The sequence below is a fragment of the Lithobates pipiens genome, unplaced genomic scaffold, assembly GCF_037356315.1.
Source record: "Lithobates pipiens isolate NorthernLeopardFrog02 unplaced genomic scaffold, aLitPip1_a1.2 Scaffold_23, whole genome shotgun sequence".
Classification (NCBI taxonomy): Eukaryota; Metazoa; Chordata; class Amphibia; order Anura; family Ranidae; genus Lithobates; species Lithobates pipiens.
In genome coordinates this window covers 48,776,032-48,801,755 of record NW_027507785.1, presented here as the reverse complement: position 1 = coordinate 48,801,755, position 25,724 = coordinate 48,776,032, and the positions used below count along the sequence as shown (strand labels likewise).

The window sequence follows — 25,724 nt, the reverse complement described above, 5'->3', positions numbered from 1 at the left end:
AACTGCTGTATGGTCTTGGCCACCATGCTGCAGCTCAGTTCCAGGGTCTTGGCAATCTTCTTAAAGCCTAGGCCATCTTTATGTAGAGCAACAATTCTTTTTTTGCCATTGGGTGCTATGTTGAACTTCCAGTGACCATGATGAGAAAGTGAGAGCGATAACACCAAAATTTAACACTCCCCATTCACACTTGAGACCTTGTAACACTAACAAGTCACATGACACCGGGCAGGGAAAATGGCTAATTGGGCCAAATTTGGACATTTTCACTTAGGGATGTACTCATTTTTGTTGCCAGACGTTTAGACATGAATGGCTGTGTGTTGAGTTATTTTGAGGGGACAGCAAATTTACACTGTTATACAGGCTGTACACTCACTACTTACTACATTGTAGCAGAGTGTAATTTCTCCAGTGTTGTCACACGAAAAGATACAATAAAATATTTACAAAAATGTGAGGGGTATACTCACGTTTGTGAGATACTGTAGATATTAGATATTATAGCCGCATATTACAACCAAGAACTAGGCAAGACGCGATTGGCTGCAAAGCTGGAACTTGGAATAACTTTATTTGACCAACCAACACAGCATATATAAACCACGGGAGGACTCCCCTGTCCTAATCATATTACCCTAACAATACAAATGGTTACCATAAACATAAATTAACATCACACTTAAACTAGGTGACTCAATTCCCCCCAGACAATGTTATTAATCAGATATTCCCACTTCAGGCCAGACTTGGTGGCTTTAAACTTCCAAAATACAAACAACATTGTTACAAGTATAAGCACATCCCCCAATAGTTTGCTAGGAGACAAAGGTGTGTTAGTTAGCACAATTAACAATGGGTGAAATACCCTTCAGACTAGTAGACAACAGGAGACCCAGGGCTTTCCAGATCTCATTAATCAGCGCTCCTTTCACATACATCTCTCTACTGAGTCCCAAGCTGGCAGAGACCATGTGAAATAATCCAAACCACATTCTCAGTGTCCATTACATAGCTGTCCATCATTTTCTCAGTCACCCTGTGCCCCTAATAGACACAGGGTAACTTAGACATAAGAGGGGCCTGTTGAGCTGTTTCTCAACCTCACTAAAGTAAGCTGGGTTCCATGAGCCCCCCACCCAAAGTGACTCCCGTCACACACTTCATAGTTGCTTGCTTTAGCAGCCTCCCTAATAGGGCCCTCCTTCCAACCCTAGGATCCACAGCAGCTATATGGGCTGCTATACCTATAGCTTGGCCACTGCCTACAATGAATGTGTGAACTGTAGGGGAAGTCCATGCGAAATCAGGAACAAGTGAGAGCAATGAGTGGGAGGAGATAGAGTTTTTCTCTTAGCCCTTGTACACACGGTCGGACATTCCGACAACCAAATCCGTCGGATTTTGTCTGAAACTGTTGCATACACACGGTCGGACAAAGTTGTCGGAAAAATCCGATCGTTCAGCACGTGGTGACATTATTTCGTTATGACGGGACTACGTTCAGGCTAGTAGCCAATAGCTTCGGTGTAGGAATTTGATCTGAGCATGCGTGGCACTTTGTCCGATCGGAATTCTCTACACATGATCGGACAAAGTCCGATCGGATCATGTTGTCGGAAAATTTTATAGCCCAGCTGGAAAACTTGGTCCGTCGGATATTCAGACGGAAACAGTCCGATGAAGACCACACACAGTCGGATTATCCGACAATACGGTCCGATTGGACATTTCCCATTGGAATGTCCGACCTTGTGTACAAGGGCTTAGAGATTTTAGAGATGTCTGAGCGCCTATTCAGGTGACAATCATTAAAGCCAAAGAAATGCCGCTCTAGGTGAGGGGCTGACTTTCACGTGTTGTGAACTGGAACCCAGGGTTGTCTGTGAGATTCAGTAACATGCCAAATCCGGAATATTGCTGCACTCCTTGGTATCTTTACACCCCTTAACAGGGAAAATGGCTAATTGGACCCAATTTGGACATTTTCACTTAGGGGTGTACTCACTTTTGTTGCCAGCGGTTTAGACATTAATGGCTGTGTGTTGAGTTATTTTGAGGGGACAGCAAATTTACACTGTTATACAAGCAAATCACAAACAAAACACACGAATCTCCTCCAACCCGTCACCCACCAACATAGATCCCAGCAGAAACTGCTGGATGACCGTGCAGGAGAGCACAGGGAAGGAGGCCTTCACCCAACTACAGCAGGACACACTCACAAACTAAGTGCACAGGTGACAATCAATTGTTAAGCCTATGTACTAAATGGTAAATTAACAAATTACATTCATAGACCCATGTAACATCTGGTCACCAATGGTGGTGACACTTTTCCTTTATCCCAGGAGCAGAATAATCACCAGAAAGATAGTTCATCACACAGTACTCAGTACACATAAGATCTGCGTTCTCCCGAAATCTTTCGCTTCATTGGCTGGACAACGCTGAAGATCATCCATGGATCACACAGACAGAGAACCCACATTTCCAAGCACTCTGTTGATAATAATTCAGCCATTGAGGTCTTGGTGTTGGCTTCTTATATTCTTCAGAGCACAGAATGGGGCTGCTGTTCTCCAGTGGATTCATACTGGGCCTTAGCTGTCAGCATTGCCGATTCTTGAGGAATCAAGAGGACTTTTCATTTTCAGTATCTGTTAAAGGTAATAGTAAATAGCAATTATAATCATACCCTGGTGAAGGTCTAGCAGAGACAACGTTGGCCAATGGCCAACAATCTCTTTTTTTAAATTCCTGAAGTCCAGAGGAGACAATATGGCTTTGGTGGAGCTTCATCTGGATAAGAGAGCCAATATGGTGAAGAGAATGCTGGGCAATGCTCTTCTATTATTGGTGGAGTCAGTGTCACCTCCCCCACCAAGCCTCAGTGAATGGACCTAAGACTGATTCTTCCTACCTGGTTGGTGTTGCATCATACTGTAAATTGTCCTCGATGTAGATTAGGTTCTCAGAACAATATATCTGTGGAAATAAGAGAACAATTATAAGCAGTGCTTTTTCAGTTGGAACTTGGTTGGAAATCAGTTCCACCTCCTCTGGTTCGGCCCTCTGCTCTCTGCTCAACACTATTAATTGTAAAGACAGAAGTCCGGCTTCTGTGTTCACAAGTGACAGCTTGTCTCCCAATGTCTCCCGCAGATCTGATCCCGTGAGCGCCCTCCACTGAGTGCAGGATGGGGGCAAGGAAGATGCAAGGACACTATGTATGTAGCACACGCCTGAACCCTGCACTATGTATGTAGCACACCAAACTATTCACTATGTAGTATAGCACACTATAGCACATCCCTGAATGTGCCCCTGAACTCTGCACTATGTATGTAGCACACCCTTGAACTCTGCACTATGCATGTAGCACACCCTTGAACTCTGCATTATGTACGTAGCACACCCCTGAACTCTGCACTATGTACGTAGCACACCCCTGAACTCTGCACTATGTACGTAGCACACCCCTGAACTCTGCACTATGTACGTAGCACACCCCTGAACGCTGCACTATGTACGTAGCACACCCCTGAACGCTGCACTATGTACGTAGCACACCCCTGAACGCTGCACTATGTACTTAGCACACCCCTGAACTCTGCACTATGCACTTAGCACACCCCTGAACTCTGCACTATGTACTTAGCACAACCCTGAACTCTGTACTATATATGGAGCACACCCCTGAACTCTGCACTATGTACTTAGCACACCCCTGAATGCTGCACTATGTACTTAGCACACCCCTGAATGCTGCACTATGTACTTAGCACACCCCTGAACTCTGTACTATGTACGTAGCACACCCCTGAACTCTGTACTATGTACGTAGCACACCCCTGAACTCTGCACTATATATGGAGCACACCCCTGAACTCTGCACTATATATGGAGCACACCCCTCAACTCTGCACTACTCTGCACTACTCTATTTGATGAAGTTTGGAGGGTGTGTGTATAAGTGGGGGAAGGGGGGTTTTGCGGGGTTGTGATTGAGTTCCTACACCTATTTTCTGAGAAAAAAAGAGCCCTAGTTATGTTTGAAGTTAATGAGATGGTAACTTAGTACGTCTGCCTTGCAGCCCTAGGTCCCTTGTTTTAAATCCTAACCAGGACACTACCTGCATGGAGTTTGCATGTTCTCCTCGTGCTTGCATGTGTTTTCTGTAGTACTACAGTCTCCTCCTATGTTCCAAAGACATGCTAGCAGGATATTTATCTCCTTTTCAAATTGGCCTCCTTAGGCCGCGTACACACGGGCGGATTGTCTGCCCAACTAAGTTCGTCAGACAATCCGACAATCCGTCCTACTTTTGAATGAACGGACTTGACCACACACGATGAACAGACAGTCCGCTGAAAGCTTGCGCGATGACGTGTACAGCACGTACGACGGGACTAGAAATACGACGTCCAATACACTGCAATGCAACCTTCGGCCGTGTAAATCCTTTCTGAGCATGCGCCATACTTAGTCCGTCCAACTTGCCTACACACGAGCGGACTGTCCGCTGAAACCAAGTTTGGACGGACAAAATTACGGAAATTCCGAAATACTTAGTTCGCCAGACTGTCCGCTGAAAAAGTCCGCTGAAGCCCACACATTGGATTGTCCGCTGAAACACGTTTCAGCGGACTAAGTTGGACGGACAATCCTCTCGTGTGTACGCGGCCTTAGTATGTGAGATAGGGGTCTTAGATTTTAAGCTCCTTCAGGGCAGTGACATGAAAATGTACAATATATGTAAAGTTCTGCGTAAATTGTTGGGGCTATAAAAATGGCCGTAATACGTAATTAAGATGACAATATGCCAACACATCCTGTGTGCTAATCCGTTATACGTTTGCCCGTCTTAAAAGGATATTATGATATCAGGTCTCATAGACATGGTAGACAAATGCCACTAAGCTTGTTGACTCCTCCAGTCAGATTGTGAGTCACATCACGGTTCTTCGTGATGCTCCTGATCTCTTCCTGAACTCTGAGTGTCTGATATGGGCAAACAGAATTACCTGTTGGGGAATCCTTTGTTCATTAATTTGACTTCTTATTTCTAGGAGGAAAAAAAAAAAAAAAAGTAATGTATACGTTATATATATTATTTATAACCTTCTGCTATTAGATTCATCTCTGCTTTCCTCCTTGGATAATAATCGTAATTCACATGATTGTGTCAGCGATCATTTTATTGTAAATGTCCCCCTTCAAGGAACACTCCATATTTGATGAAAAACTGTTGCACGTGTCACTTTATACAGGTGCATCTCATGAAATTAAAATACCATCAAAACTTTAATTTATTTCAGTAATTCAATTCAAAAGTGTGTAGATGTGTTATGCCCCATACACAGGGCCGTCTTTAAGGCAGGGAAAAAGGGCTGGGCCCTGTCATTGTTGTGGGGCCCAAAGCAGCTGCCTCATACTTGCCAACTATCCCAGTTTGCATTCCCTTGTCCCTTGACGTTTTAGTCCTGTGCTGTGTCCTGATATCTCAGTGTGAAGTGCTGCTACTAATGCTGCCCAGCTCTGCCCTATTGGTGTGTACAGATGACTCACCTGCAGACCCTGTGTTTACATGTAAATAAGCGACATTCATATGCAAATAGCAGTGACATGCATATGTAAATAGCTGAGGCCAATGGAATTGATATGTAAATTAAGGCAGTATTCATATGTATATCATGCCCCCCTGCAGTGAGGAGATGATGTGCTGTAAAACTATAGCAACCAGTGAGCAGTATTACTGTACAGTAATCTCTAGCAGCCAATCAGAAATCATGTGCTGTAAGCTCTAGCAACTAATCAGTGAGCCTTAAAGAGGAAGTAAACCCTTTCAAACCACTTTGACCTACAGGTAAGCCTAGATTAAGGCTTACCTGTAGGTCCAAGCAATATCTCCTAAACCTATATGGTTTAGGAGATATTTGCCCGAAAATGGGCACCGCTGTCTACGGCGCATGCGCCGTAGACAGCGGCGCGCAGGCACACTAAACGTGGCAAATCCAAGAATGGAGCTGCCTAATTTGTCGACTCCCGTGCGCATGCGCGGGAGTGACGTCATCGCGGCTTCGCCGAATGACAGCGGCGGAGCTGCGAGAGGCGACTCCCGTGCGCATGCGCGGGAGTGACGTCATCGCGGCTTCGCCGCTGTGATTCGGCGGAGCTGCGAGACGCCACCAGCAAGATGGATGCGGCGGACTACAGGACTACAGGGGACAGCGGCGACTTCGCTGGCTCCTGTGTCAGGTAAGTGACACATAATGAGCTACTATGCGATGCATAGTAGTCCATTATGCTTTACCTTTGCAGGGAAAAAAAGAGGAAGTAAACCCATCAGGGTTTACTTCCTCTTTAAGGAGTGCTGTAACCTCTAGCCACCAGTTAGTTAGTGGTAATGATATGCTGTAACCTCTGGCAACCAATCGCAATCGCTGCCTGATCTGATAAGGTAAACTGGTTTTAAGTCTAGCTGCTATTTATTGTATGTCTCAGAGAAGGTGGAGAAAATTTTTGCCCAGGGCCCAATCAATATTAAAGACGGCCCTGCCCATACACACGGTTGGACATTCCGACCACAAAATCCGTCAGATTTTGGCCAAAATTTGTCTTGCATACACATGGTCGCACAAAGTTGTCGGAAAATCCGATCGCTCGGGAACGAGGTGACGTACAACACGTACGACGGGACTACGTAAAGGCCAGTAGCCAATAGCTTTTGTCTCCTAATTTTTTTCTGAGCATGCGTGGCACTTTGTGCGTCGGAATTCTCTACACACGATCGGAAAAAGTCCGATCGGATTTTGCGGTCAGAAAAATTTAAATCCAGCTCTCAAACTTTTTCCGTCGGAAATTCCGACAGAAAAATTCCGATAGAGCCCGCACACGATCAGATTTTTACGGCAACATAATCCGAACTGACTTTTTCCGTCTGAATTTCTGACCGTGTGTATGGGGCATAACACACAGAGTGATATATTTCAAGCATTTCTTTTTTTTACATTTTGATGATTATGGCTTACAGCGAGTGAAAACCCCCAAATTCGTACCTCAGAAAATTTGAATATTACACAAGACCAATAAAAAAGTACAGAAATGTTGGCTTACTGAAAAGTGTGTCCATCTACAGTATAGTATGCACTCAATACTTGGTCGGCGCTCCTTTTGCATGAATTACTACATCAATGGCATGGAGGGGATCAGCCTGTGGCACTGCTGAGTTGTTATGGAAGCCCAGGTTCCTTTGATAGCGGCCTTTAGATTGTCTGCATTGTTGGGTCTGGTGTCTCTCATCTTCCTCTTATAATATCCCACAGATTCTCTATGGGGTTTAGGTCAGGCGAGTTTGTTGGCCAATCAAGCACAGTGATACAATTGGGAAAGAAAGATATGTGCTGGGGGTGCTTTAGTAGGGCAGAAGGCTAATGCTAGCGGGGGGGGGTTAGTTGAATATGTGTTAGGGGGCGCTTTGGGAGGCGAGAGGGCTAGTGCTGGGCAGGGGTGTGGATATGTGTTGCAGGGCACTTTGGAAAGACAGAGGGCTAGTGTCACGGGGGGGGGGGGTGTCAGATAAATGTTAGGGGGGTGCTTTGGGAGGAGAGAGGGCTAGTGCTAGTGCTAGTGGGTGGGTAGATTTGTGTTGGGGGATGCTTTGGGAGGGGTTAGATATGTGCTAGTGCTTAGATAAGGGATGCTTTGGATGGGAGAGGGCTACAGCTGGGGGGTTAGATATGTGCTGGAGGGGGCGCTTTGGAATGGGAGATAGCTAGTTCTAGCAGGGGGGTGGTACCCACAGGGGCGGACTGACAACTCATGGGGCCCCCGGGCAATAGGAGATTATGGGGCCCCCAGGCAATCACAGATTATGGGGCCACACAGTATACACACACACAGTATACAATCACACAGTACACGCAGACATGTTTCTATTAGCTGAGAAGGCACTGGAGAGGTGGGGCACCTATAATCTCTGGATTTTTAGACCAAAAGGATGTCGGTAAGGGACAATTGAAAGACAGATGTAAAAAAAACACACATTTTTTACATATTGTCCCTGCTTTTACTGAGGCTGGCAACCCTGATGGGGCCCCCTAGTGGCATGGGGCCCTCCGGCAATGCCCGAGTAGCCCAATGGTCAGTCCACCCCTGGGTACCCATTGCTTACACAGCTTCCTTCTTCCCTTGCACCTATTGCTTATTCTCTTTTCACCCTCCCTTGCCCTGCCCAGGTCTCCACCCTGGAGGAAACAGAGAGTAATGCTGGGACAAGGTCTTTTAGCACCCTAGATGAGGCGCTCCCCCTACATGTGCTGCCAACTACTTCAGCAGCATAGGTTGCAGGTCCTGCCCTTGCCCCTGCCCCTGTTGAAGTGGCAAGGCAGCCTCTTCTGCCTACCCCTCAGCCTGGCCCTGGCAGAGAGCCATGGGGGGCAGGGTTCCTGTGCTGCTTACTCCCCTGGTCTGGCCATGAGGGTCATTAATTCAGGGATTGACTGGGTTCTTCCTATGTCATCCCTTATATTTGCCCCTCTTTATGATGATTTGATATTAACCATTTTACCTTCTGTTGTACAATAGGTGTGGACATCTTCATCTTCCATCTTCCTCTGCAGAAGACACTCCAAGACTGGAGGAGGAGAGGAAACAAGTCAGTAGTACACAAAGTTCCTACGTAGGAAACAAAAGACCTCTTCACACCTAGAAATCCCAATCATTCCAATGTGGCCAGTTCATGCTAACACGGTGAATTAATCAGGCTCATAGACAGATTTTATCATGAGTGCGTCTTCAACACATCTGCCCCATAAAAAGCACTTTTCTTAAAATATTTTTTGCTCACTTTACATAATTCATCAAAAAGAACCAAGTGTTTTAAAGGTTTGCCATAGGCATGAGAAGATTGCCACTGTGCCTATATAAAAGAGGTCATGTTGTATGGAGACTCATCAGGAGGACTGTGATGATGGAAGTTGCAAAAATATCGAATAATCACAGCTGCTATGTGATGATCGGACCAGTGTGTATATATACAACCTGTGTAACTATCACCCATAGATGTGACCACCATCATCCCTTGATGGGCTCTTAGCCCCCGTACACACGGTCGGACATTTCGACAACCAAATCCGTCAGATTTTGTCCGTCGGATCTTGTCCGAAACTGTTGCATACACACGGTCGGACAAAGTTGTTGAAAAATCCGATCTTTCAGAACGTGATGACGTAATTTCGTTACGACGGGACTACGTTCAGGCTAGTAGCCAATAGCTTTGATGTAGGAATTTGATCTGAGCATGCGTGGCACTTTGTCCTATCGGAATTCTCTACACATGATCGGAGTATGTCCTATCGGACCAGTTTGTCAGAAAATATTTTCAGCAAGTTGGAAAATTTGGTCCGACGGATATTCCGACGGAAACAGTCCGATGCATACCACACACAGTCGGATTATCCGACAACACGGTCCGATAGGACACATTCCGATGGATTCTCCGACCGTGTGTACGGGGGCTTATTCTGCTCTACCAAAGGCTTCTAATTCTAGAAAGTAAGGTGGTCAATGCTGATACTAAGAGGCTAACGATGGGTCTAAAGAGAATCTGAATCAATTACACATTCGAATCAAATGCACAAGAATTATAAACCTGTAATGTCGCCTAAATTTGATTGGAGCTCATGTTCTCTTCTCACTTTAAAAAGTTAGGCCCTACAGCTAGATCTCCTGTGGGTTTTGTCTTCACTCAATTTTGAGTCCCCATCCTTGTTTTTCTATAGCATGTAACCCAAATCTCGTCAAGTATCTGCCATTGACTTGGAGTCCTCTCTCTTGTACAAGTATTGGGTCCCAATGCTACTTACTCCCCTTGTCCTCTGTGATTGGTGGCCAGGAATTGTTACACAGTGGGGTCCCCTTAATGTTCCCTCCAATAGATGGGGAAGAAGAAGAGCAATCAGAGGGATTTTAGGAGACAGTAGAAGGTGGAATTTGGTTGAAATGCCTTAGCCCTTGTGCACACGGTCGGAGATTCCGATGGAATGTGTCCTATCGGACCGTTTTGTCGGATATTCCGACTGTGTGTGGTCTGCATCGGACTGTTTCCGTCGGAATATACGACGGACCAAGTTTTCTAACTTGCCGGTAAAATTTTCAGACAAAATGCTCCTATCGGACATACTCCGATCATGTGTAGCCTACTCCGATGGACAAAGTGCCACGCATGCTCAGATCAAATTCCTAGACCAAAGCTATTGGCTACTAGCCTGAACGTAGTCCTGTCTAATGAAATAACGTCATCACGTTATGTACAATCCGATTTTCGGACAACTTAGACCGACCGTGTGTATGCAACATCACTTCCGGACCTCTTCCGGAATTAATCCGTCGGAATTACTCCGACGGATTTGGTAGTCGGAATCTCCGACCGTGTGTACAAGGGCTAAGTTTATACATCTTCCCTTATCTCTGGTTTATTATAAAAATCTGGAGAGTTGAAGGGTCATGTCGTTGATTAAAATTTCATAGAGCCTCCTCAACAGAATGCTTAGTATTAGGCTGGTCCAACACTCACATTTCTTGTGGTATCCAAGGAAAACCGCCACAGCTGCTGAGACAAGGATGGCGATGATGGTGATTGTGCTGCAACTAGCTGCAATGGCGAGCTGCGAATTCGAATCGTTTGCAACAAATGCTACCAAAAGAGGAAAATACCATATCAGAAATGTAACAAAGTGCAACAAACAAGGAAATGACTTCACCTCAGAGACATGAAACTCAATAGAAACAGTGCAATAAATCTTCAAGGGGCGTGATTTCTATTTCAAGACAGACATTTAATAGTAACAATAAAAAAAAATAAAAAAATAAAAAGATGATAGCACATTTTTAAATAAAGTTATAGTACCAACTGCAACTTCCAACATGCTGTACCAGAAAGAAGGGTCATAAAACCATTTCTAAAGCTGGTCATAAACGGATCGAAATTTGTCCGGTTCCTGCTGAACTGGCCGAATTTCGGTTGGTTTCACTGCAGTTGAACTATCAATTGACTTCAGTACAGCCAGCCTGTTTTTTTTTTTTTTGCCAAACCATTGCCGGCGGCTAAAGCAGCCAGCAGTGATTATTGTATTCTGCTGGTGGGGAAAGTCCCCGGCTGACAGAACACAATAGCGCTATGGGAGGGATTCCCCCATCAACACTAACTTTTCTTTCCTTTCACCACTGGCTGAAGACAAAAAAATACATAATGTATGACCTGTCTAACTACTGAGCAGCAAAAGGACTCAACTGGAGAACAGCTGGGCACCTCTTTCAGGTAAAATTCTTACACCACTGAGAGCCAAAGAAGAAGCAAGAGGTCAACACGGGCCCCAAAAAACCAACTGTACCTAAAGCATCTGTAAGTGTATAAAATAAAGACAGAGGTCATGGAGTCACAAGTTAGAGCACCAGCACAATGCAGAGCTGAGATAGACTGCAGAGAGTGATCCACACTTACCCAACTGCTGAAAGGAGAGTGACTGGTGAGGTTAACAGTTTCAGTTTGTGTTTTACAATTAAATACTTGACTCATGACAAAGGATTCCCATAGCACTGTGGGCTAACTAAGAAGGCAAGTGACAGGTAAGGTGACCCAAGCACAGCCGAGGTTTGCATCAGATACAATGCACAGGTACACTAATTCCATTTGTGTTTTATAATGAAATAGTTGACCCATGACAAAGAATTTCCAGAGCACTGTGGCTCAACTAAGGAGACAACACAAACGACAATGATCCCAATAAACAAGCTGCCTGCTTTCATACTTGCTTTGTCTGATTGGTGCTACAGATTGAGTCGTCCAATCAAGGAGTCACTGCAATGAGTCATTCATGTGTGTTTGATTGACATTGTGATCTTTTGAGTTCGGTATATATTCGGGATATGATTTCAATTTATAAATACCGTACTGGTGACCCCACAATAGGAAGAAAACATTTTTGTGGAAGGGAGTATAGTGGCGGGCTCCTGGAGAGCACACGCTATGTGTTTCCAAAATTTTATACTTTACCCAAACTACAGTTTGGTTTGGGTCTATTTGCCTAAATTTGACTTCTGTGTCAGTCTGACTGGGCTGTGAGATGTTCAGCCTGGCCACAGGGGGGCGTTGTCTCTGGTGGCAGGCATGGAACTATGGTCTGGTTGGGCATTTAATTTACTCTCTCTCTGAGTCTGGTCAGTGAGAGTGGCCCTCTCACTGTACCCTCTGGGATAGGGTATTTAAGATGCGGACGCCATGTGGTTTGGGGTTCCGGTCCAGTATGCTGTGCCGATTACATGGTCCTGGTCCTCCTGACCAGCCCCAGGAAGGCTATGGCCTGGGGTGTGGATCCACCCGACTTTAATGCCTCGGGGCTGGCTAGCCCAAGGCAAGGGAAATAAGGAAGGATTCCAAGGTGGATGGGTGTTGTCTCCGGTTTGGGAGAGACCCATTGAACTTTGAGCACTCCAGGGGAGGACTCTTTAGAAGAACACCACGTACGGGTTGGTTTTCTCAACAAGAGCCTAGAAGGGCTGAAGTAACCAAGAGAATCCGGTCTTCTGGATATCGCCAAGCTGGCTGAAAGATCCAGGTATCCTACAAGTGTTCTACAGCTTAGTTTCCCTACGTGTTCTGCAACAACGTTGGCGATAAAGATTTTGTTCCTGAGTAAGAACCTGGTTGGCTGCTAGGCCTTGTGAGAGAGGGACTGTCCAATCTGAGTGATCATCCAGCTGCGAATGGCTATTCTCTGGATACAGTCAAAGTAAGCAAGTTCTTTATCGTTTTTGGACTTTGACATTGAGAGAACCTGAACTTCCCTTTCCAACCCTCTGATCCCAAGTTGAAAGACTGTTCAATGGTTTGAGTTTTTGCAAATAAAATCCATTCAAGTGGATCTATTGTCAGTCTCAAGTTACTGGGCCATCTACCACGGGACATCCCCTAGACGTGAAACAAGAAGGAAAGGTAACGGTAAGCCCAAAAATAACCAGCAGATCATTCGGGGGTTAGTGCTACAGGAGTTTAACAAGACTCATGGCCACTCATTAACATTAGAAGAAAAGAGGTTTAACCTTAAACTACGTAGAGGGTTCTTTACTGTAAGAGTGGCAAGGATGTGGAATTCCCTTCCACAGGTGGTGGTCTCAGCGGGGGACATCGATCGTTTAAAAAAACTATTAGATAAGCACCTGAATGACCAGAACATACAGGGATATATAATGTAATACTGACATATAATCACACACATAGGTTGGACTTGATGGACTTGTGTCTTTTTTAAACCTCACCTACTATATGTAACTTATAAACTCAAATATCTTATGTTTCTAGACTTCCTTCAACTGGGACAGTCCTACAAGCAATACCGTAAATGTTGTATAATTATTTTTCAAGAAAGCTAAAATGATTTGGGATAAATCTTATATTTTCAGTATGTAAGTTGCAGTTTGCTGTTTTTATTCTATGGGGTCGATTTACTAATGCCCCGTACACACGAGAGGGATTAAGTCTGACAGACCTCCAAAGGAGTTCCGCCGGAGTTCCGCCGGAGTTCCGACGGAGTTCTGGCGGACTTTTCGACCGAACGGACTTGACCACACACCATCACACCAAACTCCGACGGAGTCGAACGTGATGACGTACGACTGGATTCGACGTAGGAAGTTCCTAGACAGTAGCCAATAGCTGCCCTAGCGTCGGTTTTAGTCCGTCGGAGTAGCACACACACGAGCGGATTTTTCAAAGGGGACCGGGTCCGGCGGAGTTCCGTCGGGACAATTTAAAGCATGCTTCATTTGTAAAGTCCGTCAGACTTTAGCTTCGCTAAAGTCCGTTGCAGCCCACACACGATCGGATAGTCCGCCGGACTCAGTCCGTCGGAGTTTGGATGTCGAAAAGTCCGCTCGTGTGTACGGGGCATAAAGCTTGAGCATGCAAAATCTGCTGAAGCTCTGCATAGAAACCAATCAGCTTCCAGCTTTTTTTTTTTGTCAAAGCTTAATTGAACAAGCTGAAGGTAAAAGCTGATTGGCTACCACGCACAGCTGCACCTTCTCCAGTTTTAGTAAATCAACCCCTATGTGTGTGTATTTATTTTTTGCTTTACAATTAAATACTTACCACATGGCAAAGGACTGACATAGCACTAGGGGTTAACTAAGAAGACAGCACAGTAGATGCTCCCTGCTTTCATCTTTGGCACATCTGACTGAAGCTACAGACTGAACCATCTAATAAGAGAGAAGTAACTGCAATTTAAAATTTCAGTTTGAGCTATTGAGTTCTGTACACAATTATTCTTTTTATATAAAGGAGAGAGAGAAGCAAAAAAAAAGAGCCTAAGAAATAATGAGCAGAGATTTGCAGTGCAGAGTCTTTTTCCGTGTTGGTGGGGCTCAGCTGGTGCTGCAAATCCTGAACTCAGCAACCTCCTCGTCCCTGAAGTGGATATTAAAACTCTTTGAACTATTAAAGTTCCCCTTAAAGCCTCTGTGATGTCATTCATGTAGAAACTGACCTATCACTATTTTTGGTTTGTTTTGTGGAACAGAAATTTGTAGAAGTTTCAGTGGAAAATATTCGGAAGACATTTTTTGTCTCTTCTGCCGAAAACTGCTTTACTCATCTGCTTGCAAATATTTTAATTCTGTTCACCAATGGTGGGCCATTTTGTACACCAGCGATGGTGGTGTTGGTGGTGGAGGGGCTGGGGTAGGGTTGCCACCTGTCCAGGATTCACCCGGACAGTTCGGGTTTGAAATCATGTGTTCGGGTTTCAGACTGCCTGAAACCCGGACACATTATTTAAACTGGACTATGGCCTCCCAGCAGGGTTGCTGCATACAGTGGTCTAAGCTGAGAGTGTCTGTTACACTCTTTAACACTGCTCAAAGCCAACACTAACAATCCCCCCAAACACACACACAGGAGAGGAACGAGGGCGCGATATGCGCCTCCCCCCCACCCCATACCCCTCTGTGTCTGCCCACACTCCAATCCCTGGTGCTGAGCCCCAGAATAGGAAAGTAAGGCGGGCTGGAAATTTGAAGTCCAGCAGCCTCAGATACATCTGGATGAGAGGTGGTGAGTGAGCTCACCCTCCATCCCTGTCTGTGACTGAAGTCTCCCCCCTTCTCTCTCCTGCCTCTGACCAAGTACACTAAGGCAAATCAGGGTTCTCAGAGCACCTTTTACATCAGATTTCCCCTTTACACCAGAGGCCACAGTGTTTCCCCTTTACATCAGAGTCTTCTCCGTACATCAGAGTTCTCAGGGTCCCCCCTTAAATCAGGGTTCCTAGAGCATCCCTTATGTTAGAGTTCTCCCTTACATCAGAGTTCCCCCTTACAGTGAAAGGGAACTCTGCGAGTTCAGATGTAAAAGGGGAACTTTGTGGACTCTGATGTAAAGGGGGACTCTTGTTCTTAACTTCATATGATTAGGAATGTTATCAAATAGCAAAATATATATATATGTATGTATATGTTTATACTATAAAAAAAATTGCTGTGCGCCGCTAAAGTGTTCGGGTTTGACTTGAAGAAAAGGTGGCAACCCTAGGCTGGGGTTGGTGGCATTCCATATGCAAATGGTGAGTAGGTGTCCTGTTAACCAAAGGTGGGGGTGGGCATTGCGATGCAGAGCATTCTATATACACCACAGGGGATGGCATTCTACACATGAGCAGTGGAGAGGAATTCCATAAGCCAATGGTGAGGGGGCATTTCCATCAACCAAGGGTGGGGGGGGGGGGCATTCTGTATACACAGCAATGGAGGGCATTTCATACACGCAATTTTGGGGGGGGGTCAGGCCGTACACACTAAGGTGGGGGTGGCATTCTGTACACACAACAGGGGGATGGGGGCATTCTGTGCACACAATGGAGGGGGGCATGCTGTACACACAATGGTGGGGGGGGGCATTCTGTGCACACAATGGAGGGGAGGAATTCTGTACACACAACGGAAGAGGGTGGGCTATATGTACACACAATGGAAAGGGGTTTGCATTACACAGAGATGGAGGGCATTTCATACACACAATTATGGGGGGGTCAGGCCGTACACACAGTGGTGGGGGTGGCATTCTGTACACACAATAGAGAGGGATATTCTGTACACACAATGGAGGGGGCAATCAGTACCCACAATGGAGGGGGATATTCTGTACACACAATGGAGGGGGGCATTCTGTACACACAATAGAGAGGGATATTCTGTACACACAATGGAGGGGGGCATTCTGTACACACAATGGAGGGGGGCATTCTGTACACACAATGGAGGGGGGCATTCTGTACACACAATAGAGAGGGATATTCTGTACACACAATAGAGAGGGGCCTTCTGTGTACACAATGGAGGGGGGCATTCTGTACACACAATGGAGGGGGGCATTCTGTACACACAATGGAGGGGGCATTCTGTACACACAATGGAGGGGGGCATTCTGTACACACAATGGAGGGGGGCATTCTGTACACACAATAGAGAGGGATATTCTGTACACACAATAGAGAGGGGCCTTCTGTGTACACAATGGAGGGGGGCATTCTGTACACACAATGGAGGGGGCATAACATACACACAACTGAAGGAGGGGTATTATGTACACACAAGGGCAGGGGCATTCTGTACACACCACCGAGGGAGGCATTCAGTACACGCAATGGAGAGGGGGAATTCTGTACACACAACGGAAGGGGCATAACGTACACACAACTGAAGGAGGGGTATTATGTACACACAAGGGGGAGCGGGAATTCTGTACACACCACTGAGGGAGGCATTCAGTACACACAATGGAGGGGTGGCATTCTGTACACATAACAGAATGGGGGCATTCTGTACACATGGGGGGGTATTATGCCCACACAATGGAGGGGGGAATTCTGTACACATAACAGAAAGGGGGGGTATTCTGTACACACGACGGAAGAGGGGGGCATTATGCACACACAAGGGAGGTCATTCTGTATGCACAATGGAGGTGGGAATTCTGTACACATAATGGAGGGGGGCATTCTGTACACACAACAGGGGGAGGGGAATTAAGTACACACAATGGAGGGGGGCATTCTGCACACACAACTGATGAGGGAATTCAGTAAACACAACAGAGGGGGGGGCATTCTGTACACACAATGGAGGGGAGCATTCTGTACACCAAACAGTGGGGGGCATTCTGTACACACAACGGTGGGGGGCATTTTGTACACACAACGGTGGGGGGCATTCTGTACACACAACGGTGGGGGGCATTCTGTACACACAACGGTGGGGGGCATTCTGTACACACAACGGTGGGGGGCATTCTGTACACACAACGGTGGGGGGCATTTTGTACACACAATGGTGGGGGGCATTCTGTACACACAACGGTGGGGGGCATTCTGTACACACAACAGGGGGGGGCATTCTGTACACACAACGGTGGGGGGCATTCTGTACACACAACGGTGGGGGACATTCTGTACACACAACGGTGGAGGGCATCTATACACACAACGTTGGGGTGCATTCTGTACACACAATGGTCTGCTCTGTTGCTTGTTGTTACTCACAGTTAATTTGCTGCCAAAGACATTTTTATAAACCTTTTTTTGCATGTTAGTGTAAATATGAGATCTGAGGACTTTTTGACCCCCCCCAGATCTCATATTTAAGAGGTCCTGTCATGCTTTTTTCTATTACAAGGAATGTTTACATTCCTTGTAATAGGAATAAAAGTGACACCATTTTTTTTTTTAAACTGTGAAAAAATAAATATAAAAAATAAGAAAAAAAAAATGTTTTTTAAAGCACCCAGTCCCGACGATCTCGCGTGCATAAGCACAGTGGTCAAACCACACATGTGAGGTATCGCCGCGATCGTTAGACTCAGATCAATAATTCTAGCCCTTGACCTTCTCTATAACATAAAAGATGCAACCTGTAGAATTTTTTAAACTATGGGTGGAAGGAAGTGGAATACAGGGGACGGATTGGGTGGATTATATAAGGGGTGTGGTTTATGAGAAGTGGGATGGGCCCAAAATGATGGGCGGGGTCTGGCGCCCCCCATCCAAAAACTTCACCAGCCGCCACGGGAAGGAGGCATTCTGTACACACAATAGAGGGTGGCATTCTGTACACACAATGAAGGGGGGCATTCTGTACACACAATGGAGGGGGGTATTCTGTACACACAATGGAGGGGGTATTCTGTACACACAATGGAGGGGGGTATTCTGTACACACAATGGAGGGGGGTATTCTGTACACACAATGGAGGGGGGTATTCTGTACACACAATGGAGGGGGGTATTCTGTACACACAATGGAGGGGGGTATTCTGTACACACAATGGAGGGGGGTATTCTGTACACACAATGGAGGGGGGTATTCTGTACACACAATGGAGGGGGGTATTCTGTACACACAATGGAGGGGGGTATTCTGTACACACAATGGAGGGGGGTATTCTGTACACACAATGGAGGGGGGCATTCTGTGCACACAATGGAGGGGGGCATTCTGCGCACACAATGGAGGGGGGCATTCTGCGCACACAATGGAGGGGGGCATTATGCACACACAATGGAGGGGGGCATTCTGTACACACAATGGAGGGGGGTATTCTGTACACACAATGGAGGGGGGTATTCTGTACACACAATGGAGGGGGGTATTCTGTACACACAATGGAGGGGGGCATTCTGTACACACAATGGAGGGGGGCATTCTGTACACACAACGGTGGGGGGCATTCTGTACACACAACGGTGGGGGGCATTCTGTACACACAACGGTGGAGGGCATTCTGTACACACAACGGTGGAGGGCATCTATACACACAACGTTGGGGTGCATTCTGTACACACAATGGTCTGCTCTGTTGCTTGTTGTTACTCACAGTTAATTTGCTGCCAAAGACATTTTTATAAACCTTTTTTTGCATGTTAGTGTAAATATGAGATCTGAGGACTTTTTGACCCAGATCTCATATTTAAGAGGTCCTGTCATGCTTTTTTCTATTACAAGGAATGTTTACATTCCTTGTAATAGGAATAAAAGTGACACCATTTTTTTTTTAAACTGTGAAAAAATAAATATAAAAAATAAGAAAAAAAAAATGTTTTTTAAAGCACCCAGTCCCGACGATCTCGCGTGCATAAGCACAGTGGTCAAACCACACATGTGAGGTATCGCCGCGATCGTTAGACTGAGATCAATAATTCTAGCCCTTGACCTTCTCTATAACATAAAAGATGCAACCTGTAGAATTTTTTAAACTATGGGTGGAAGGAAGTGGAATACAGGGGACGGATTGGGTGGATTATATAAGGGGTGTGGTTTATGAGAAGTGGGATGGGCCCAAAATGATGGGCGGGGTCTGGCGCCCCCCCATCCAAAAACTTCACCAGCCGCCACGGGAAGGAGGCATTCTGTACACACAATAGAGGGTGGCATTCTGTACACACAATGGAGGGGGTATTCTGTACACACAATGGAGGGGGGCATTCTGTACACACAATGGAGGGGGGCATTCTGTACACACAATGGAGGGGGGTATTCTGTACACACAATGGAGGGGGTATTCTGTACACACAATGGAGGGGGGTATTCTGTACACACAATGGAGGGGGGTATTCTGTACACACAATGGAGGGGGGTATTCTGTACACACAATGGAGGGGGGTATTCTGTGCACACAATGGAGGGGGGTATTCTGTGCACACAATGGAGGGGGGCATTCTGCGCACACAATGGAGGGGGGCATTCTGCGCACACAATGGAGGGGGGCATTCTGCGCACACAATGGAGGGGGGCATTCTGCGCACACAATGGAGGGGGGCATTATGCACACACAATGGAGGGGGGCATTCTGTACACACAATGGAGGGGGGCATTCTGTACACACAATGGAGGGGGGCATTCTGCACACACAATGGAGGGGGGCATTCTGCACACACAATGGAGGGGGGCATTCTGCACACACAATGGAGGGGGGCATTCTGCACACACAATGGAGGGGGGCATTCTGCACACACAATGGAGGGGGGCATTCTGCACACACAATGGAGGGGGGCATTCTGCACACACAATGGAGGGGGGGATTTTGTACACACAATGGAGGGGGGCATTCTGTACACACAATGGTGGAGGAGGGGGCATTCTCTACACCAGTAGTGTACTACTGCCAAGTGATAGTTGCCTTGGCCAATTGTTAGGAGACCAATTGATTTCCCCCTAATTTGGGACTTGTTGTACTTCTCTCTTTTGTCGCTAGGTGGCCGGGTATCTGGTGACATTGCAAAAACACATTAGGAATGAATGGGGTGTCTCAGCCATTGGGCATGATTTTCTTGGGTCCCTTGGCCTGCTGGGAGAACCTATTTATTTGGGTGGAGTCAGGTGATCAGAGTTCTGTACCACCTGGATGGCTGTCTGGGTGGACGTGTGTCACATTGCCCTGGGCTGCTAGGCCAGATCCCTGAGGCCTATCCTGGGGGCATCTGGCTGCTATACTATCTGAGGGCCTATCCAGAAGCAAGAGATCAGCGTAGAGTTGGGATGCGGCTTGCAGTCCAACCAGAAGTGACGCTTTTGCCGGCCGGAGAACCTGTCGTGGTCGGAGGTAGAGGGGAAGCTGTCACCACTAAAGGGACCATCCACCTTATTATCGGGGACCACTGTGAGTAGCTGAAGCAAGTACCTGAGCAGTATTCTCACCAACCTGGAGTGGTGAAGAAATGGGGAAACTTCAGCAGAAGTCAAGCCAGGGACCCAGCCAGTGGAGGTGTTGCTTGCAGAACATTATTGTGTGTCAAGACAGGAACCAAGCAGGCCAGTGGGGTGAAATTTAAAGAGTATCTGTGAGTGCCAAGCTAGGGACCCAGCAGGGACATGGGGGTGACGCTTGAGGAAGATACTCAGTGAGAAGATTGGAGGAGCTCAGTAGATCCAGTGGTAGTGGATCAGTAGAGCTAAGTGATAGACTGAGAGCTCAGTTGAGTGAAGATCTAAAAAGGAGATCGTGGAGGAAGTGAAAGAGTTCATTACAACTTTGTTAGAAACTGTTCAAGATTGTTGCCATAGGAGACAGCGTTTCTACACGTGCAGATGTGGTGCCTGGCTGGGTGCCTTTCCCTGCATGGCTGTCTACCTATAGAAGTCTCGGAGTCTGCCAATTAACATTGCAACTACTAAAGGGTGTTCTGGCCCTAAACCCTCTTTCCTACAATTCTGTTTAAGAAAATAAATCTCTTTTTATTCAAGAAGTGTCTGGCGCCCATGAATCTACCTTACATTACACCCGCCATGCCTCCTTACCCGCTCTACACAGAAGGATGTCAGCTGTCTCTAACTCTGGAGGTCACCATTAGGCCTCTGGGGACCCGGGATATTGCTACATGTATTAAATAACTACCAGTGGAACCAACGTGACAGGGTTACAACACAGGAGCACAGGAACAGAGCGTTGTCACCCTGTAAAAGGAAGTGCCTTAACAAGGACCTCCATGGCAGGATCACCAGGGATTATTATAATAAAAAAGCTTCCATCTTAAAATTACTTTAGCAATGACATGTTAAAGCTTCTATGAGATTTTAGTGGTTGGGTTTACAGGATTTTAGTAGCTCACGTTCTACATGCAGATAGGTCCCATTCCCATGTGCGGTCCGTAAAGGGCTCGTCATCAGGGTGACCTCACAGATATAAAGGCCGCTGTCAGAGAGAGTCAACCGGTGGAGGTGAAGGTTGGCGGATTTTTGATATATGAAATCTGCTGGACTGACGATGGAGACTCTGCCGATGTACCCTTTGCTGCTGTTCGTCACCTCGGGTCCTTTGACATCATGGCGGTACCATTTGTTGTAGCCAGTGAACGTTCCATTGAAGGTGAAGTTACAGAAGAGGGTGACGGTGTCGTGCTCAGTGGCGGAAATGTTCAGAATCTGGTACACACCAAGAGTCTGCGTAGAAGATGCTGAAAAATACAGAACATGCCCTGGTTACCATGTTCAGAGGAACCCACCACTGCAGACTTGCCTCTGGAAATGCGAGCTGCCTGGCTGTCATGAGAATTCAATGTCTTTAATACTTTGAGTCACTGACCTGGAATAAACAGGTGGCCAATGATGTCTGAGTAAAGTAAAACCGTCTGATTCACTTACTTCCACCATACTTCATGGAGTTCCATGGTTGCCTTGAGGGTCACTACTCGGAGAGTATCCAACCCAGATGATTAGTATGACAGACTGACAGTTGCAGTCTTAGCCCTTGTACACACGGTCGGACATTCCGACAACCAAATCCGTCGGATTTTGTCCGTCGGATTTTGTCCGAAACTGTTGCATACACACGGTCGGACAAAGTTGTCGGAAAATCCGATCGTTCAGAACGTGATGACGTTATTTCGTTACGACGGGACTACGTTCAGGCTAGTAGCCAATAGCTTTGATGTAGGAATTTGATCTGAGCATGCGTGGCACTTTGTCCGATCGGAATTCTCTGCACATGTTGGAAAACAGTTCGATGAAGACCACACACAGTCGGATTAGCCGACAAAACGGTCCGATCGGACAGATTCCATCGGAATCTCCGACCGTGTGTACAAGGGCTCAGATGTAAATCAGCATTGGCAGCCTTTATATTCCTTATCGGTCTGCTTCTACACTGAATACTCTACCTGGGTGGTTGGTACAGCCTTGGGTAGGGAGTTCTGGGGCCTTAACCCAAGTCCTGAGACAACATGTCCAGCCATGTACCGGGATTCACCAGATTATAGCAACCAGACTGCACTGATTTGACCTCAGGAAACAGGTAATATGGCAGCTCTCCCTGGTAGCATGGCAGCACTTTCTAGTAATATGGCAGCACTCCCTGATAGCATAGTACCAATTTTTGGCAATATGGCATCACTCTTTGGTACTATGGCAACTCTCTCTGATAGCATGGCAGTACTCTTTGGTGATATGGTAGCTCTCTTTTAATATGCCAGAAATATCTGGTAATATGGCAATAGTGTCTGGTAATATGGCAGCACTCTCTGGTAATATGGCAGAAGTCTCTTCTAAAAGCGCCAGTTCTCTGTGGTGTTACCAGTGAGAGCTGCGATATTACTAGAGAGGGCTGCCATGTTACCAGAGCGTATCGCCATGTTACCAGATACTGTATTTCTGGCATAATACTAGAGAGCTACCATATGACCAAAAAGTACTGCCATGCTACCAGAAAGTTGCCAAATTGCAAATAGTACCAAAGAGTGATGCTATGTTACTAAAAAGAGACGCCATATTACTAGACAGTGTTGCCATATTAATGAAGAGTGTATCCATATTACCAGATATTTCTGGCATATTTCTAGAGAGCTTCCATATCACCAAAGTGCATCACCATGCTACCAGAGAGAGTTGCCATAGTACCAAAGAATGATGCCATGTTACCAAAGTGAGCTGCCATATTACCAGAAATCGGTGCTATGTTATCAGAGAGTGACACCATATTACCAGAGAGCTCTGACATATTACCAGAAATCTCCGGCACATTACTACAAAGTAGTGCCATGTTACCAGAGAGCGGTGCCATATTTACATAATGTACATATGTGGACAGCCGTGGCCAAAACTTTTGAGAATGACACAAATATACATTTTCACAAAGTCTGTTGCTTCAGTTGTTATGACGGCAACTTGCATACACTCCAGAATGTTATGAAGAGTGATCAGATGAATTACAATAATTGCAAAGTCCCTCTTTGCCATGAAAATAAACTTAATCCCATAAAAAAAACATTTCCAATGCTTTTGTGAAGAAGGATTCAGGGCGCCCAAGAAAGTCCAATAAGCGCCAGGACCATCTACTACAGTTGATTCAGCTGCGGGATTGAGGCTCCACCAATGCAGAGCTTGCTCAGGAATGGCAGGAGGCAGGTGTGAGGACATCGGCACGCACAGTGAGGCAATGGCATCACTAGGGGGGCCAGAGGGGGCCCTGACCCCCCAACATTATGCTGTGCCCCACCATGTGCCCCCCCCTCAATAATTTTTTTTTTTTTTTTACAAAAAGGCAATGTCTTTCAGTTTGCATTCGTAGCGGATGCGCCGCATCTTACTCAGGCCACCGCTCTATTGAGAGGGAGAGCGTCCCCAGTCAGCTCCTGAGGATGATTCCTCCCCCCTCCCTCTGCTCGCTGACACTGCATAATGCGAACGCTCACACAACCACGGCCGCCCGATCTGCTCCTTCCCCTGCATCCTCATTGGCAGGGAGAAGAGCGAGTTGCAGGAAGGACTCCACCAAGACTCTCAGTTACTGGAAAAACAGACTGATTTCTCCCGTCCTTAGGACAGGAGAACCAGCCTGTAAATTCCAAGAGATGCCAGACCAGCACTGTCAATAGCAGGGGCAGGACAGCAAGAGGAGGCTGGGGAACCCCACAGTGGCAGAACACCGGGGCCCGGTGGCAAGACAACCTTTGCAACCCTGATAGTTCTTCAACTGCTTTGGACCCTTATATTTTCTTGGTATGCTTGATGTATATCTCTTGTTTTCTGCCACCCGGGGTGGCCCCAATACAGTAGCAAGGGAGCTCACTGCAGAACATGTGAAAGGGCCCATTGTGGAATCGTAGTAAAGGGCCCCAGGAGATAGATAGATAGATAGATAGATAGATAGATATAAATATATATATATATATATATATATATATATATATATATATAAATATAAATATGAAAGCTGGACATGCCACTGCAGTGAGAAGACTTTTAGAGGATGGTCTGGTGTCAAGAAGGGCAGCGAAGAAGCCACTTCTCTCCAGGAAAAACATCAGGGACAGACTGATATTCTGCAAAAGGTAGAGAGATTGGACTGCCGAGGACTCGGGGTGAAGTCATTTTCTCTGATGAATCTCCTTTCCGATTGTTTGGGGCATCCAGAAAACCTTGTGCAAAGAAGAAAAGGTGAGCTCTACAAGCAGTCCTGTGTGATACATCCTGTGGGGCAGTGTTAATTCTGGCAGCAAATTTCGACTTAGTTTTAGTCTTAGGGCTAAAATGGCATTTTAGTTTTAGTCTCATTTTAGTCTTCTGCAATTGTTTTCGTTTTAGTCGTATTTAGTCGACTAAATCTCCAGTAAATTTTAGTTGACAAAGACTCATTTTAGTCGTCTAAAATCGAATAGGTGTAATTAAATTGTAATGCATTAATTAACATTTCTCTACAATTTCCAAACTTATATACCGCTGGAGTGAAAAATCGAACCTGCTATTATTTATGGTATTGAGGTATGAACATGCACTACAGATCAGTGTTCATTTTGAAGTCAAATTTAAATTTAGTTTTATGCCCCGTACACACGGTCAGATTTTCAGATGGAAAACGTGCAATCGGATCATGTTGTCGGAAAATCCGATCGTGTGTGTGCTCCATCGGACCTTTTCCGTCAGAATTTCCGACGCACAAAGTTTGAGAGCTGGATCTAAAATTTTCCGACAACAAAATCTGATTGCGTAAATTCCGATCGCGTGTAGACAAGTCCGACGCACAAAGCGCCCCGCATGCTCAGAATAAATTACAAGACGAGAGCTATTGGCTACTGGCCAGTTTATAGTCCCGTCATACGTGTTCTACGTCACCGCGTTCAGAAAGATCGGATTTTCCGACAACTTTGTGTGACGGTGTGTATGCAACACAAGTTTGAGC

The 25,724-nt window shown here is 46.1% G+C and overlaps 1 protein-coding gene across 1 annotated transcript in view; it reads right to left on the bottom strand.

The window, feature by feature from the left end:
- Positions 1-547: 547 nt before the first annotated feature.
- LOC143927471 (uncharacterized) overlaps positions 548-25,724 on the bottom strand; it is a 31,338-nt gene continuing 6,161 nt past the window's right edge. Inside the window, exons 2-7 of the mRNA XM_077451562.1 lie at positions 21,661-22,005; positions 10,581-10,700; positions 8,574-8,639; positions 5,029-5,069; positions 2,924-2,988; positions 548-2,660 (exon numbers count right to left, since the gene is read on the bottom strand). Coding sequence (XP_077307688.1) covers positions 2,654-2,660; positions 2,924-2,988; positions 5,029-5,069; positions 8,574-8,639; positions 10,581-10,700; positions 21,661-22,005 — 644 coding nt within the window. The 3' untranslated portion in view covers positions 548-2,653. The remainder of the gene's footprint in view (positions 2,661-2,923; positions 2,989-5,028; positions 5,070-8,573; positions 8,640-10,580; positions 10,701-21,660; positions 22,006-25,724) is intronic.